This window comes from Papio anubis, chromosome 7 (genome assembly GCF_008728515.1).
Source record: "Papio anubis isolate 15944 chromosome 7, Panubis1.0, whole genome shotgun sequence".
NCBI lineage: Eukaryota > Metazoa > Chordata > Mammalia > Primates > Cercopithecidae > Papio > Papio anubis.
Window position 1 is genome coordinate 1,800,741 of NC_044982.1, and position 16,174 is coordinate 1,816,914.

The following is a 16,174-nucleotide window of genomic DNA, read 5'->3' on the forward strand; positions in this document are numbered from 1 at the left end:
CAGAGGGAGGCGATGGTCTGCGAGGCTCCCGTGTTCCCGGCTGGTTGTCCTGTCTCGCCTATCCCGCCCCACCCCTCCCAAGTGGATGAGGCTTGGAGGAAGGCAGCCCTGGTGGCCAGGAGAAGGGTCCTGGGACCCCCGGGGGAAGAAAGGAGAATCAGGCTCTTGCTTCAGAGCAGGGAGGCGGGGCCCTTGGTTCCCTCCCTGAGGGCTCTCAGTTGCCAAAGAGCCTAGAGCCACGAGGCTCCTTGGGCTCAGGGCAATTCCAAGGCTAGTGACAGGGAGCCCATGGAGACACTCCCTATGAGGAAGGAGTGGAGCTTGGGCCTGTCACAGCAAAGGTCGCTCACAATGAGTTAGTGATTCAGGTGCAGCCAAGGACACCACTGCCCACCCTTGCCTTCAGTCTCCCCACCCCTCCTCTCTGGGCGCCTAACCCTGCCCCAGCCTGGGGGAGAGGGGCTGTTCAAAACCTGGCCTCCCACCCCCTGCACCCATGTCCCCAGTCCCCTCTTCTTCCACTGGGCACACTGATACTTCCTCTCCCTCAGCATCCTCGCGGGGAAAATGCCACTGTGTGGGTTCCAAGCAGTCAGTGCGGCCTCGGTGGAAAGGCAGTCTTCGTGCATGAACTTCCCAGTGCCACCCTGGCGGTGACAGTGCCACCCTGGGGGTGACAGCTGGTGTCACTAAGCAGACTACCGCCCCCAGCTTGGGAAGGGGCTGGAGCAGGGCTGGAGGGCTCCGAGGTTTGGCAGAACCTGGAGCCTTCTGAGAAGGGGCTGCACCCAAGGGTGGGACAGTGGGTCTGGGCGTGTCAAGGAGGGAATTTGGGGCACAGCAGATAGCTGTGCAGGTAGGGAAGAGGCAGACTGCAGCAGGAGAAACCAAGAGGGTCACGGGAGGTTTGTTTCCAGATGAGAGAAACTGACAGTTTTAAATGCCCATCAGGAACCACAAAGTCCCATCAGACAAGGGGGTGCTCCCAAGGCCTGGCAGGGGCCACCAGCTCTGAGCCCTTCCTGGGGACACTTGGGGCTCTGGGCTAGCAGATGTCAGACAGAGGCTTGGGGGACTGGGGGACATGCTAGACCACCTCACTAAGGGGGCTTGGACTGACCCTGCAGAGGCGAACGCTAGTGACTCACTGACTTCTCCAGGCCTGGACTATAAATAGCCACCGGCCCAGGTGGGGGCAGGGAGCTGGGGCTTTTCTAAAAACAGCCCTGCCCAGGCCCAACAGCTGGGGCCCCTGCCAGTCACACGGCCCAGCCCGAATTATAACACCCCCACCCCCCAATCCCCACAGTGGGCCTGTCCCCAGGTGGTGGGCAGCACAGGAGCCACCGAGCTTGGGGCCATCCATCTGGGCCCTGCTGTCTCGACGTGTGACCTTGGGCAGGAACGAGGGTGCATGGGCGTGTCCACCTGTGGGTTCACTCTTTGGGGGCCACACCTCCCTGTGGGAACATCATACACGGTGGCCCAGGACACACAGACACCCACAGCTGCCTGCATACACGCCTGCAGCCACGGAGCCTCACCATGCAAGGCACACCCAGAGCTCCTGTCCGTTTTGGTTCCTTTGCTGGCTGTAGCCCACTAAACTGACTTCTCACGGAGCAGAGAGGAAAAAGAAAAACCAGGCTCCGGAGAGGCAGCTCCTCCTCCTGTCACAGGGTCCCCAGTCCCACCTCTCCAGGCAGGCGGGGCGATGGCCTCAGTTGCTGCAGGTCACCCTGTAGGTGACCCCGCCCAGTACTCCATAGTCCAGTTTTACTGGCAGATCTGTGAGGGGTGGGGAGGGGGAGGCATTGAGCTATTTAACTTAAAAACAATAGCACAGATGGGAATGAAAAATGGTGCAGCTGCTTTGGAAAACTGTTTGGCAGTTTCTTAAAAAGTTAAACATAAACTTAGCATGTTGCCCAGTTGTTCCTCCACTAGGAAACTACCCCAGATAAATGAAAACTCGCATCCACATGAGGACTATGCAAATGTTCACAGCAGCAGGATTCGCAGAAGCCCCAAGCTGGAAGCAACCCAGATGCCCATGGACAGAAAAGCAAACAAAATGTGGTCCATGCATGCAATGGAATGTGCTTCAGCCATGAAATGCAATGACGTCCTCATACAGCCTGCAGTGAGGATGGAGCCTGAAAACAGTTGAAGGAAGCCAGGGGACATGCATGACGAGCGCAGGTGAGTGACTGCCAGGGCTGGGGAGGAGCGCAGGCAAGGGGTCAGACTGATGGGTGCCAGAGGACTTCTTGGGGTGATCGAGAGATTCTCAAAGTGCATCATTGCACAACCTTGATCTGCTGGAAAGCAAATACCACCACAGCACACACATAACCAGCAAGTCTGGTGGTTTGTAAATTACGCCCCTGTAGAGCTGCACCCATCTCACCACTGTTGGGTGCTGTTCACCACGGGGTCTGCCCTCTTCTAGATGTTTCTCACTACTTCCTGAGGGCTTCAGGGACAGCCCCTGGCCTGGGGGACTGGGGGCCCCTCAACAGTGAATGCTCACACGGGGCCTGGGGGACTGGGAGCCCCTCAACAGTGAATGCTCACACGGGGCCTGGGGAACTGGGGGCCCCTCAACAGTGAGTGTTCACACGGGGCCTGTCCGGCGCTCACCACATTTGTGGGAGCCCCCATCCACCTACTCCCGCAGCCTCTGAACGCAACAGTCACACACCGGGCTAGGTCTGCTTTTTATTGGCCACACGTCCAGCTGCCAGCCTCAGGGCACACACCTGGCAGGCGGCAGGCTCGGGCAGGCTGCCCTCGCTGGGTGGGCAGTGAGGGGGCAGAGGCTGCTGGGTGTCACCCTGCAGCCCCTCAGGTGGACTGTATTGTCCCCAGGGCCCGCCCATCCTGGGCAGCTGGCACTGGGAGGGGTTTTCTGTTGATGTGATGGCCAAGTTTCAGCTGCAGGGCAGAGGCCTGGCGGTGGCAGCAAATGCACACCGCTCCCCACTCCAACTTCAGGGGCTGGACATGCTGGGATGGGGGCCAGACCCCACGGGAGGGGACCCTGGCCTGCCATGGCACTGCCTGCCAGCCTACCCCTGCCCAGGGCCCCCAACTCAGCCACCTCCGAGCAGTAAAGACTCGCAAAGCATTGCGTTTTGATTAAACCCTGCTGGGCTGAAGGGCAGGCAGAGCTGTGGTGGACACTGGCAGGACACAGCCCCCCCGACTGGCCCTTGGCAGGCTGCACCGGGTGCATGCGGGTGTGGGCCAGGGTCGCCTTTAGGAAGCAGGTAGGAGGCTGGCGCGTGCAGGCAGTCCAGGAGGGCACTAGGCCTGGCAGGGTACTGGTGCCTGTTGGGGTCCCAGCCACAACACCCAAAGAAGGCTCCGGGAGGGCCCCAGCTGGGTAAGGCACGGACTTTTGGTTTCCGGGGCCCAGTCCCAGCCTGGCCCCCAGAAGAGCCTCTCTTGGCAGAATGGCAGCATGTCCTGTGGCCTGGGCTCTCTCACTTGGCCTTGGGCCTGGGCCTGAGGCCTGTAAGGAGAGAGAAGAAATGACATTATTAGGAGCAGCTTTGCTGGGTACAATACCAAGTGCCCGCTTCTGGGTCCCCAGGTCCCTGAACCCCTCATCACCACTGTCCAGCGGGTTGTGCCAGGCATCTCAGGTCCACTCTGACCCCAGGCTCTTTCTCTGGAGCAGCACAACTTATCTAGGTGGAAGATGCCGGGATGGCCTGGCCAGGCTGGGTTTTGGCAAGGTGTGGCAGCCTGAGCCTGTGTCCTCTCTGCTGAGATGGGGAGTCTCTGTGGCCTGTCTCCCACCCCATGTCTCAGACCCAGGCTGCACTCTGTCGTTACTCATTAATCCCCACTGCCACCACCTGCAGCCCTCCATCGCTTCCACATCGGGCCCCAAGCCCCACATGAGGACCCCAGCAGCGCTTTCTCCAGCGGGCTGCTGAGGGAGCTCAGCCCTGGCCCAACAGCTCCTGCCACCCAGATGGCCCCAGAGATGGCCCCACAGGCCTCCTGCCCCCAACACCCTCTTCGCTCTCTGGTCCAGGGGCCCTCGGTGGCCCTTGTCTGAGTGCTACCCCCATTGCCACCACAGTGCCAGGTGGTGTCCCAGCTCCCCAGTGGGACAGCCCAGGCGGGGTTTGAGAACCACTACTCTGAAGAGACAGAGGAAGAAAACAAAAACTGCCCAAAATGATCACTCAGAGGGGGATCTCAGCACCATTCCCCACTCAGGGAACCCAGAGAAATGGCCAAGACCAAGGCCTGGGCAGGGATGGGAGGGGGATCAGCAAGTCTGGGGTGAGCTGGGAACAGAGGCTTGTGACAAAGATGGGAAGCGCTCAGGGGCTGTGGGTCAAGGGCCCCCGCTGGTCCCCATCAAATGCACGACAGTGGCAGTGATGGATTACTGCACATTCAAAACTCACGTGATGGAAAAAGGGAGGGGAGAAGGGAACACCCGGAGGAGGGGCGGCAAACACAGAACTGCGCTGCAGCCATTTGTTCCACACGTCACCACAGGTGCTTATTAACTAGAGAGCATGGAGGTTCAGAGACCACCCCCGTAGCCGTGGTCAGCGCTGCTGCCACGAACATCCCCACCCAGCTGGGGAGGACATGGCGTCCCTTGGGGTAGAACTCCTGCCCCAAAACTCAACCTGGACCTACTTGGGGGGAGCAATCAGGCAAACCCAAAGTGAAGGTGTCTTCCAGAACGTCAATGTCATACAAGACAAAAAGGGGCAGGAATGTTCTCGAACAAGAGACTGAAGCTATATGACAACCAAACACAGTGTGTGATTCTGGATACAATCTTGTTTGCGAAAACAACAAAGCAACAGCTATTAAAAGAATTATTGGGACAAGTGGCACATCCGCACTGGCACCGAGTGTTAGAAGCACGTGGACAGGAAGCGTCCCTGCAGCACGCCCTGCCTGCGGGGGACTGGGGAAGACAGCTATGCTCTCAGGTGTCTATGGGCGAGTTTAGGGGTCCAGTGCCATGATGTTTATAAGAAACTCTCCAATGGCTCAGTTGGAGGGGGGCAATGTAGCAAAATGGTCACAATTTTGGTATTTTTGGCAAATGGTTGTAATTTCGGGGAGAAGGTGTTGTTTATTCTGATCTCTATGCAATTTCCTGTGGTGCTGAAGATTTTCTAAATAAAAAGTTGGGGGCTAGACATGGTGGCTCATGCCTGTAATCCCAGCACTTTGGGAGGCCGAGGCGGGTGGATCACCCGATGTCAGGAGTTTGAGACCAGTCTGGCCAACATGCTGAAACCCCGTCTCTGCTAAAAATATAAAAAATTAGCCAGCCGTGGTGGCGCGTGCCTGTGGTCCCAGTTACTCAGGGGGCTGAGGCAGGAGAATCACTTGAACCTGGAAGGTGCAGGGTGCAGTGAGCTGAGATCACATCACTACACTCCAGTCTGGGCAACAGAATGAGACTGTCTTGAAAAAATAAATAAATAAAAATAAATAAAAAATAAAAAGTTGGGGAGAGAAGAGGAGGATTCCTTCCTTCTGCCCTCAGCCGCCTGTGTGGCAGGAGCTGGGGTAGGTGGAGGCTAAGCACGTGCAGAAGGTTCAGGAGGGAACCAGGTGGAGCGTGGAACTGGCACTGGGCATGTCCATCTTTCACTGGACCACTGTCAGACTTGGCCACCCGCCCCAAGCCTGCATGCTCCACTGTTCCTCATACTCAGGGACAGCAAGTCCAAGTTCCAGCCTCTAAGGGAGATGCCAGCAGCTTTCTAAAAAATACATGTGGGTGCTTCACACCAGAGCCACACTCGGAAGATGACCCTGGAAGCAAAAGCTGGACCCCAGGGTGAAGGCCGTGCCCCCACAGTGAGGACAAACTGTCTGGAGAAACTTCTCTGGGCTCACGACTGCTCTTGCCTCCGATGGGCACCAGCAGACCTCACATGTCTTAAGCCTAAGCCCCAGGCCCAGCGGTCAGCATATCTGCGATGCACGGACACTGGGCTCGCTCTGAGCAAGGCTGGAGGTGCTGGAAGACGCCACCACCTGGGCTCACAGAGCTCACGAGCGGCCAGGCTGGACCTGGTTCTCTGCTCTAGCTCCTCCTCCACCCAGCGCAGGCTGGTCTGTCTAGCTGGATGCATCAGCCTCTCCAGCCCTGTGGACGGACCTGGCTGACTGACCCTTGGCTGGGGGCCCCCCAGAAGACACTGTGTGCTGGGGGTAATCTGCAACTCCACAGACCCACCCATGGCCTCGGGGTAGAAGGATACTGTCCAACAGGAGGGGGGCTGCAGTGTGCTTGTCCCTGGCAGCATCTGCCCTTGGGACTGTCCCTGTCTCCTCACAGACTTCCTGGGGACATGCCCCAGGAGGCCCCACTCCACTGACACACTCAGAGTGAAGATATCCCTCCACTGACAGACAGAGCAGGAAAGCCACAGGGCTACTGGAACTGCAGTTAGGGCCAGGACACCAGACAGGAGCAACCTCAGCCTGTCCTGCCAGCCAGGAGGTCCCGCCCACGCCCCGGATCCTGCTCACTAAGGGAGCCCGGCTAGCCCTGCCACCTGCCCTCCCGAGGCCTGCATGCCCGGAGCCAGCGCCGAGGTTGTGTCTTGCCTGCGGAAGGCACCAGGTGAGCAGGTAACCTGCGGAGAGGGAGGGGACAAAGGGGAGGAGCCCACCACCAGGGCTGCAGGAGAGGCGAGGCCACACTGATGCACCACGCGGGCTGGAGAGAAGCCAGGTTAGTGTCCCGGAGGGGTGTGGGCAGCAAGCTCTGTCCCCGCTGCCCTTTAGCTGCTGTTAGCCCCCACGGAGCGCCGGCTGCGTACATACCTTACTGGATCACACACAGTTTCTTTGTTTTATTATCATCAGAATCAGGGGGAACCTCTGCTTTCAAATAAAAGAAATGCACTCAACGGCTTATCACACAGGAGCAACCCTGACTCAGAGCGGGTGGGACTGGGGGGCCTGGGACAGCCATGCCAACACCCTCGGAGGGCTGCCCGGTTCTCTGGCCACTGAGCTGCATGGCAACCACTAGCCTGCGACCTGGTGCCCAGTGTCCGCCCCTTACTCCCTAACGGAGGTGGCGTGAAGGTGGGAATTAGCGGGTTGGAGAAACAGTTGCATGGGCCACGGCAGCCCAGAAAGCCACCCCCGGTGGATGCGCTGCTGCCTCCTCTCCCGCGCCGCGCCCAAGTCACCTGTCCTGGGTGCTGCTGGAACTTGCAGTGCCCAGTGGGGAAGGGGAGGGACCGGCTGGATGCCAGCGCCCTGGCATGGGACGGTACCCAGGGCCCCTCCCTGAGTTACCTTCCTGGCTCCTGGAGGGACGCTTCTTCCGTCGCTTGCCAGTCCCCTTTGAGGCCCGGCCCCGGGCCCTGGGGAGTGTGCCCGACCCTGAGGAGTCGGTCACCGCATCCTCAGAGAAGGACTTGTCCAGGGATGTGTCCAGCGCGGACTCTGGGGCTGTATCCTCCTCGTCCTCGTCCCCATCCTCACCCGGGCCTGCCGCAGGGGGTCTGGCACCACGGCTGTGGACTGCGTCCTCCAGCCCTTCGCTTGTGCTGTCGGCCTCGGCCTGCAGGACGCCCAGCAAGGACGTGGGATCCTTGGCATCTTGGCTTGAACTTCCAGCTGCAGGGGGCTTGTTGCTGGAGAACTTGAGGGGCTTCAGGGCCTGAGCATCTCCCAGAGTCACTGGCCAGGCCCCCTCCAAGGGTTGGGGGCACTGGGCATCCTCGGTGGTTAGGACGTCGCTGGCATCCTCATACCAGGAAGAACGCCTCTCCAGGGGTGGGGGACCACCCTCCTCCGACTGCTCCAGCGTAGGCTGAGGGCAGGGGGTCACGGCGTCTACAAGGTCCCAGCCCCGGGACTCGCTGGCCATTGTAGCATCAAGGTCGGGTTTAGAGGCGGGACGGTGTGTGCCGCCCACGGGGTCTCCTGCAGAGTTACTGGTGGCCACTGCATAGAGGGACATGCCAGTAAAGGGCAGGCACCCTGCCCCCGAGCCAGCCCAAGCGCAGCCTCCTCCATCCCGCTGTCTACCTGAACGCCCTGCAAAGCCTCCTCCCCAGGAAGCCTCCTCTGATGTCTCAGAGCAGGACCTGGCCTCAGCGTCCTTGGTCGGTCTACACTGTGGCAGGGTGGGGGACACTAGGCCACACCATCCCCAGCACCCTGAGGCAGCCACCCCAGGAATGGGGTCCTCCCACCAGGGCCTTGCCGCCTGCCTTTCCTGCCACCTCTAGCACCCTCAGCCCAGGGGCATCTGTCAGTGGGCCTGGCCTCATCTCTTAGGAGCCCAGCAGGCTGGGCCACTGCTTCAGCACTCGGGGCAGGGCCTGTTGTTACAGTGGAGGAGTTGGAGTGAGTGGAGGGAGGGATGAGGGATGAGAGCTGAGCGGCCACCACCTGCCCCCTCGGCTGTCCCTAGTCTTAGGGGCCTCCAGGGCGGTCCAGGGAGATGAGAGGCTTTCCAGTGAAGTCAGGAGGGCTTCCTGGAGGCACAGGGTAGGGACAGTGGCAAGGGGACCATAAGGAGGCCGTGGAAGAGGGTCTTACCAGGCTCTGTGGCTCTTGGGGGGTCCATGGAGGCCACCTTGCTGCCCCCGTCGGTGTCCCCGCGGCCCCGGGCCGTCTTCCGCAGCTGGAAGCCCTTCCTGATGTCGGCCAGGAGGGCATCGATGACACACACCTCCTCCTGCTTCCCGGGCCCCTTCCTGACTGAGGAGTGTGGGACACTCAGAGAGCCGCATGGGGACCCTGGAGCCCACCTAGAGGGCTGGGGGTCGTGGGGAGGCTGGAGCACAGGCAAGGATCCCGGAGCTGCCCTGTCCCCGCCCAGCCGGCCGGCCCAGCCTCACCAGGCTTCCCGTCCTCTCCCCGAGGCCTCCGCGCCTCCTCCTCCGCCAGCTGCTGCTTCCTCCTCTCTGCCTTCGCTGCCTGCTCCTTCCGGTCCTTGTTCTCCTGCACTGGCAGATGTGGCCCCGTCACCCCAGCGTGGCACCCCTCAGGGGCTCCGTGGGCCTGGGCGTCACCCTCCCTGAACCTCAGCAGCGCAAGGCCCACATGGCTGTGTCCACCCGACGAAGGGTGCCTCTGCCCTTCCTGCTGGAGGAAGGTCAGAGGCCTCAGGACCCCACTCTAGCCGGACAGGCTGTGCCCTGCCAGGCTGCCCCCACCTTCAGGGCACGGAGGAAGAGGTCCCGGAAGGCCTTCATGGTGCCGAACGTGTCCTCCAGGGACAGCTGCCGGGCGTCCTCACACAGGTAGTCGGCCAGCTCCCGCTGCTTCTGCTCAATGGCCTCAAACAGCTCGTCTAGTGCCCGGAAGGCCGAGATGCTGGCCTGAGGGTAAGGACACGTGATGGTCCTGTGAGAGCCCCTCGTGGGCACCACCTAGGGTTAGGCCCTGGGTTGCAGGAGGGTGGTGGCCACAGGGACAGGCCCTGAGGACAGTGGTCTCTGAGAAGGAGCAGGGGCCTGTACCCTGACTGTGCACACCTGGAGAACCTCGGTCCCCAGGATCCACCCTGGAGCCAGGAGACAGCACAGCCGCTCGCCCGGCTCGCTTGATCAGGGCAGCCTCTTCTGCCAGCCCCAGGCCCAGGTGCCCACTTGCCTGGAGGCGCTCAGTGTACTGCTCCTGGACCTCGGCCACCGAGGCAGACACCTTCCGCTCAGTCTCCAGAAGCTTCTTCAGGTTGGAGCTGGCCTCTGAGCGGATGATCTCCAGGTTGATCCTGAAAGGTGAGGAGGGCCAGGCAGAGACAGCAACAGCTGACGTCAGCCTTGCTGGGACAGGGGAGCCCCTCCCCTGCACACGCCCTGGTGCCCCACTGTGCACACTGCAGGCTGCACTCTTGAGGCCCTATGTGCAGTGTTGGGGTTGAGTGCCTGTTCCAGCCGGCCCTCAGCCCCCTGTGGGCATCTAAGCGGGGACCCTAATGGTCAGCCTGTCCTACTTGCCTAGCTCTCCCCAAGGCTGAGCAGCTCCTGGGCCAGAGAACCTTCCAGGGCAGGTGGAGCCCGGGAAGGACCCTGTGCTAGGGGCCCGGACTGTGTAGTGGGGTGGCCCAGGCTGCCCTCCTGCCTGGGTTGTGTGACCCAGGAGGTGACACTGCTTTCCTGGGCCTCTTTTTCCTCATCTATACAATGAGGGAGGCCCGAGCCTGCTCGCGGCTGTGGTGAAGGTTCAACTTGTGAAGGGGCTGTACTAGACCTGCCCCTGGTGTGACCCTGACCTGGCCAGCCCTTGCCCCCTCTAGGCCTGTTTCCTCGCTGAAGTCAGAAGGGGATAGGCCATGGCAGACACGGTCCTGTCCCAGAAGGAAAGCGTTCTATTGGGCAGGGCTCCTAAGGGCACTGGGGCTGTGCTGCCGCTGTGAGACTCAGTCCTGGCGGGCAGCCACCTCACTGGCTGGGACGGAAGTCAGGCCCCCGCCTGGCTGAGGGGTGTGGGCTGGCAGGCACTGCCTACCCTGCCGCTTGTGAGGGCTGCTCCAGGTCCTGGGGCAGCTGCAGGAGGTCCGGATGGCTCTTTTCCGCTTCCTGCAATGGGACACGTCCAGTGAGATCCACCGTGGCCACACTCTCCGTCTGGGGACGCCCGTGTTCCAACCCCCCCAGCTCTAACCCTTAGCAATTAAGGTCCAGAAAACCCCCGGCACTCCAGACCCTCAAATCTTTCCCTTGGGCCTGGCGATGACTTTGTGGTGTTTCTGCTTTTCCTAGGGACTGTCCCCCCAGACCAGGGGTAGGTATCCTGGGGAGGGACAAGCCTCATTCAGGGGAGCCAGTGCTGCAGGAAGGAAGGGGTGCTGGGAGGGATGGGGGCACGGCTCTGACTGAGGCTGCTGGCTCTAGATGGGGTCCTGAGACAGGGAGACCGGCGGCCTGAGTGGTGGGCACAGGGGGGTATGGCCTCTACACCTCTACACTGCAGGTCCGGGGGGACTTGAAGCCCTGCCATCGTGCCCCCGCTGGTGCCTGCCGCCTCGGCCCACCTCCAGCACGTGGTGCAGCAGCGTCACACGGTTCTGCTGGGACTTGGTCTCCGTGAGCTTCAGCAACGTGCTGATCTTGAAGCCGTCAGCATTGCCGGTGTGGCTGCCCTGGGAGAGCCCGGGAGTGAGTCTTGCAAGCCCCAGGCAGGCCAGGTGGGATGGGGAGCTGCCCCTGACTTACGTAGTTGAGGAAGTTCCCAATTCTCAGGATCAGCTGGCAGAAGATGGGCAGCTGGCGGCTGGTGAGCAGGCCTGCAGGGGCAGCCAGGGCTGGAGAAGGGCTCTTGGTTCGGAGCCCCCAGATGCCCTGGTGGTGGGGTGTGGTCCTGCTTGCCAGTGCCCCTGCACTCCCTGGCTCCTCCCCAGGCTCAGCCCAGCACCATAAGGGAGGGACACATGACAGGGCCTGGGGACTGCAAACCCTCCACCGACGGGAATGGACACCTACAGTGTGCCTGACAGATGTGAACTGGTCCGTACCTGTCCCTCTCCCTGCCCAGTGGCTGTGGCAGCTCTCCGAGGATCCCCTTTCAGAGATGGTATCCGTGTGTGTGCACTTGTGTCTGTACATGTATGTGAGAGTGTGTGTGTGGGGGCGTGTACGTGTGTCTGTCCTGTGTGCATATGTGTGACTGTGCTCGTGAGCTTCTGTGTGTGCACGTGCCTGAGAGTGGCGGTGTGCTTGTGGGCACGTGCCCGAGAGTGGCAGTGTGCATGTGTGTGCACGTATCCGAGAGTGGCAGTGTGCGCATGTGTGCATGTGCCCAAGAGTGGTGGTGGGCATGCATGTGTCTGTGTGTCCAGCAGGTGTGTGCACCAAGGTGGTGGCAGCAGGGTGGTTTCTGGAGTGGTGAAGGCTGGCACCCTTGGGTGCTCTTAGCAGCCATTATGATACTGCCACTAGCAGGGGCCCCGAGCAGCCCTCCGGCTCTAGTTCGGAGGCCTGTCCCTCCTGCACACGTGCCCCACTTGGCCCCACTCACTTTCGCAGGCGGCCAGCACCAGCTGGGCCTTGGGCCGCACCATGTCCAGCACGGCGGCCGCGCCCTCACACAGCAGCATGCACTCGATTCGCAGCTGGTAGCTGGGGATGGTACAGACAGGGATCAATGGCCTGAATCTCCCCCCCGTCCCTGCCAGAGGGGCACTCAGCACAGGGCTCTGGCTTGGGTGGTGGGCAAAGGGAGGGGGTTTCCACTGCCTGCCCCGTCCAACAGGCACCCTCCTGGGCCTGTGCAGAGCGGGATCCAGTTGCTCCAGAGGCCTCGAGCCTCACACTTTGAGGGGAAGGACTGGGGGCGGGGCTCAAGTGATGTTTAGAAGCCCGACAGCTGCAACGCTGCTCCTGGAGCCCAGGGCAGCCATTGGCACAGCCCCTTCTCCACCCTGGTTGGGCCCTGCTCCCTATTCCTGCTCTCCTCCCACCTAGGGCCCAGGCCCTGGGGTCTGAGGGCGGCTGTGCTCACCAGGGAATGGCCAGCAGGAGGAGGTAGAAGTGGTCGGCGTTGGCCAGCTTGGCTCGTTCCTCTGTGAATGCCCGCAGGTTTTCAATCTGCCAGGAGGAGGACGGCGTGTGGGATCCCCCCACACCAGCTTCCCACCCTCCCGGACTGCCCACTGGGCTCAGCCCCTCCAGTCCCATCACAGCTCCCTGTGGCTCACGGTTCACGGCAGAGGTGGGGCTGGGATGCCTCCCTTCTCTGTCTCCCTCCTGGGAGGAGCCCCGGGGACAGCCTCTCCCTTGGTTGGTGGCACTAACTGGGGGAGGGGGTGGGAGTGATCCTCTCACCTCGTGCTTCTCCGGAAGGAGCTTAAGGAGCTGTTTGAGAACCTCCACATCGAACTTGGTGGTATCGCCGGCCCGGATCATAGCAGCGACCTCCTCGTTGGAGCTGGAGCAGGGAGAGGACCGGGCAGGGGCGGGTGAACCATGAGTCAACCCCACCCAACCTCTTTGGGACCCCGCCTGGCAGGGTCTCCCCACGCAGTCATGGGGTGGCCAGGGCAGGTGGGACACAGGGCGGTCGAGTTGTCTGCCCACGGTCATGTGGTGAAGGGGACCCAGACTGACTCCTACCCTCGCTATCCCTCCATGGGCCCTGCTCAGGAGATGCAGGGTGGGTCAGTCCAGCCAGCTCCCTCGGGCCAGTGCTGGACACCCGCAGCAGGAAAGGACTAGGGGGCTGAGAGTCAGGGCCCAGGTCCTCGCCCTGGTTTAGCCACTGCTTGTCTGTGGCCTTGTGGGGAGGTCCCAGCGCTCTCTCCCCAGGAGGCTGGACAGCCCCTAGCTGGGGCAGCATGGGGCTATTACCCACCCACTATCCTGCCCAGGGGATGCAGTATGCACTTCCCATGGTGGCCTGCAGAGGGCACTGCTGGGCCCAAGTCGGGAGGCTCAGGTGGAGGTGAGGCTTCGTGGCCTGGGATGGGGGCCACCTCTGTCACTCACCACTTAAATTGCTTCAGGAAGATGTTGAGGTTCAGGCTCTTCTTGGCATCAAGGAAAGTGATCTGGAAAACCCCCCACCCAACAGGCTGGCACCGGAGGGTGACCTGGCAGGTGGCCCCGGTCTGAGCCCCTCCCCGTCCCCACCTCCTTGGGCTCCTTCCTGGCCGGTGCGGCAGCTGTGGTGGGCTCCTTGGGCTTGGCCGCAGGGAAGGAGAAGAGCTGCTCGATGCTGGAGAAGTCAGGCTCCACAGTCTCGGCATCGGGGCTGCTCAGGGACGCCCACATAGAGTTGTGCTCTGTTGGGTGGGCACATGGCCAGTGAGGCTCTTGCAGCCCCAGGGCCTGGTGATCTAGCAGGCAGGGATTGGAGCCTCCCAGAGGGTCTGAAGGATGACCTGCCTGGGACCCAGCAGGTCCAGCATACAGCAGGCACCCTACCTCCCTACCTGAGGACCTGCAGCCGGGCCCCAGGGCACCATGGCACCCCAGAGGCACTGGCTCACGGGAGCAAGTGGAAGGGGGTCCTCAGAGGTAGCCCCCGCCCTGCTCCTCCCCCGTCCCCACCTCAACCACAGGCGCCGAGCCCAGAGCAAGGGCCAGGCTGCCCTGGCCACGCACGGGCAGGACACGCACACAAGTTCCATGTGCCACCTGCCCTTCTCCCCAGCAGAGACCAGCCCCTGTCCTAGGGGAAGCTTCTCTTGGGGGTCTGGGGACCCTCACCACGTGCCACGTTGGATGGCAGCTTCTGCCAGTTCAGTTTCTTCATGCGCAGTGTGGGTGGGTTCACCCGCCGATGTCTGGGGACCCAGGCGGAGCCCAAGCTGTGGTCCACCTGGGACACGATGACCTCCTCCACGCCTCCCGCCACAGGGGGGCGGCAGGTGCAGGCCAGCAGTGGAGGTGGGGGTGGAGGAGGGCCCCAGCCCATACCAGGCAGCAGGGGTGGGGGTGGGGGTGGGCATCCCATGACCGGGAGTGGTGGAGGTGGTGGGGGCGGGAACTCACAGGAACTTGTCAGGGGTGGTGATAGAGGAGGTGCTGGGGGGACTGTGGCCCCCAGGTCTGGCAGGGGGGGAGGTGGGGGTGGGGGAGGAGGGGGAGGGGGCTCAGCACTGGAACCAGGGAGCAGGGGGGTGGATGGGGGAAGAGGGGACGCCTGCTGCTCCAGGGTTCTCGGCTGCGAAACTTTCAGGACGCTGTCACTCTGGGTGTGGTCTACGGGCTCACAGGCAGCAGCTGCTGCTGGCTGCTGGCCCTCCACGCTGGGCTTGGGGGTTGTAGTGTTTTGCGGGGAGCTGCCCCTCTGGTTCTGGCCTAGGTTGGCCTGGACGCTTTTATGGGCCTTGACCAGGGGGCTCGGTCTGGGTCGCCCCTTGACAGACAGAAGCCGCTCAACCACTTCCTCCAGGGTGCATTCCTGGGCTGCAGTAGGGGATGTCCAGGGTTAAGGGAGAAGGGAGCGGGGGAGGGAGGGATGGGGGCTTGAGGAGGAGGCAGGAAAAAGTGGCCACCTCCGCTAGGCAGAGGATGGGTTGGGGCCAAGGACAGGCCCCCTCCCCCGTGGTCTAAGACCCCAGTGTCTGCCCACCAGGCTGTGCCTACACCCCTGCCCCACCCCCTCACCATCGCTGGCCAGGAGCACGGCCCGGTTCACCAGGCTCTCCAGGGCCTCCCAGAGCAGCTGGCTGGAGCGGAGGCTGGGCTCCAGGTGCAGGAGGCCCTGCAGCACTGACAGGAGCTGGGCGGACACCGGGGAGCAGCTCACCTGGACGGGCGAGTGTGGGGTGCGGGTCAGCAGCCGACCCCTCCCCGGTGGACTGAGAACTGTTGGCCCATCTGCCAGGGCATCCAGCCCCATCACCCCCTCTATTCCCACGGATCCCTAGAGATGGGACCCTCAGCGACTGTGGTACTGGTGACATGTGGGACTGTCCTGTGCATTATGGGATGTTAAACAGAACCCCTGGTCTCAACCTACTCAATGCAATAGTACCCCTTGCCTAGTCATGGCAGCCAAAAATGTCTTCAGATGTTGCCAGATGCCACCTGGGGACACAACTGCCCCCCAGATGAGAGCTGCCAGGTTCAGGGAACGAAGGGAGGGCCTGAGTTTGACGGGAATTCAGCCTCTTAGCCCCTCACCAGGCCTGAGGCCTCTGAATCCCACCTGATGGGGACTGGGTAGCTGGGGCCCAGGACAGTACAGCCGGCTGTGGGCTGCACTGGTCTTTGGAGCCCCGTCCTTCTGGGTCCTGAGGCCCTGGCTTTGCCCCCAGGCTGCCCACTCTAGGCACCAGCTCCCTTTCCAACCCCTGGCCCCTTGCTGCTCCCTGGAGTCTCACCCCAGAGCTGGCGCCACGGCCAGGTCACAGCAGGGTCTGACCAGGGCAGGGAGGACCGTTCCAGGCCCAGCCTCTGGACCTCAGGGCCACAGCCTGCAATGGAGGGTTGCCCTCCGATCCTCCAGCCCCCAGCCCACCTTGTGGAACAGGGAGGCAAAGACCTCCTGGTGGCTGCTCATGTCGACCCCACCAGAGACTCGCAGCAGCTCCTCCTCGTCCTCAGCCTTAGCCTCCTCGAAGGCCTCCAGCTGGATCAGCAGGTCGGCATCCTCCAGGTCTCTGTGTGGGAGATGCCAGGTGGGCTGAGCCTACTGCTGCTGCCACCAACACGTAGACGGGGCAGCCCGGGTCGGCGCCAGTGTACCAGCC

General features: G+C 62.1%; 2 protein-coding genes across 5 annotated transcripts in view; both read right to left on the reverse strand.

Annotated features, from left to right (window-relative positions):
* Nucleotides 1-2,708: 2,708 nt before the first annotated feature.
* On the reverse strand, nucleotides 2,709-3,513 carry LOC103886541. Its single transcript, XM_031667768.1, has one exon. The coding sequence runs from the start codon at nucleotides 3,236-3,238 to the stop codon at nucleotides 2,750-2,752; it is 489 nt and encodes a 162-aa protein (XP_031523628.1). The 5' UTR covers nucleotides 3,239-3,513; the 3' UTR covers nucleotides 2,709-2,749.
* Nucleotides 2,709-16,174, reverse strand: part of INF2 (inverted formin, FH2 and WH2 domain containing) — a 29,722-nt gene continuing 16,256 nt past the window's right edge. For 2 of the 4 annotated variants that reach the window (XM_031667766.1, XM_031667765.1), the window contains 16 exons: nucleotides 15,943-16,084; nucleotides 15,087-15,228; nucleotides 14,184-14,885; nucleotides 13,605-13,756; nucleotides 13,461-13,522; nucleotides 12,801-12,903; nucleotides 12,478-12,563; nucleotides 11,995-12,095; nucleotides 11,193-11,263; nucleotides 11,012-11,119; nucleotides 10,486-10,556; nucleotides 9,628-9,748; nucleotides 9,189-9,353; nucleotides 8,871-8,973; nucleotides 8,569-8,730; nucleotides 6,837-7,968 (listed from right to left, as the gene is read on the reverse strand). In XM_031667766.1, the coding sequence (XP_031523626.1) occupies nucleotides 7,202-7,968; nucleotides 8,569-8,730; nucleotides 8,871-8,973; nucleotides 9,189-9,353; nucleotides 9,628-9,748; nucleotides 10,486-10,556; nucleotides 11,012-11,119; nucleotides 11,193-11,263; nucleotides 11,995-12,095; nucleotides 12,478-12,563; nucleotides 12,801-12,903; nucleotides 13,461-13,522; nucleotides 13,605-13,756; nucleotides 14,184-14,885; nucleotides 15,087-15,228; nucleotides 15,943-16,084 (3,058 nt within the window). In that variant the 3' untranslated portion in view covers nucleotides 6,837-7,201. Of the gene's footprint in view, nucleotides 3,518-6,831; nucleotides 7,969-8,568; nucleotides 8,731-8,870; nucleotides 8,974-9,188; nucleotides 9,354-9,627; nucleotides 9,749-10,485; nucleotides 10,557-11,011; nucleotides 11,120-11,192; nucleotides 11,264-11,994; nucleotides 12,096-12,477; nucleotides 12,564-12,800; nucleotides 12,904-13,460; nucleotides 13,523-13,604; nucleotides 13,757-14,183; nucleotides 14,886-15,086; nucleotides 15,229-15,942; nucleotides 16,085-16,174 lie in introns of those variants that run through there. The other 2 variants (XM_009212372.3, XM_017961592.3) reach the window with 2 other exon arrangements.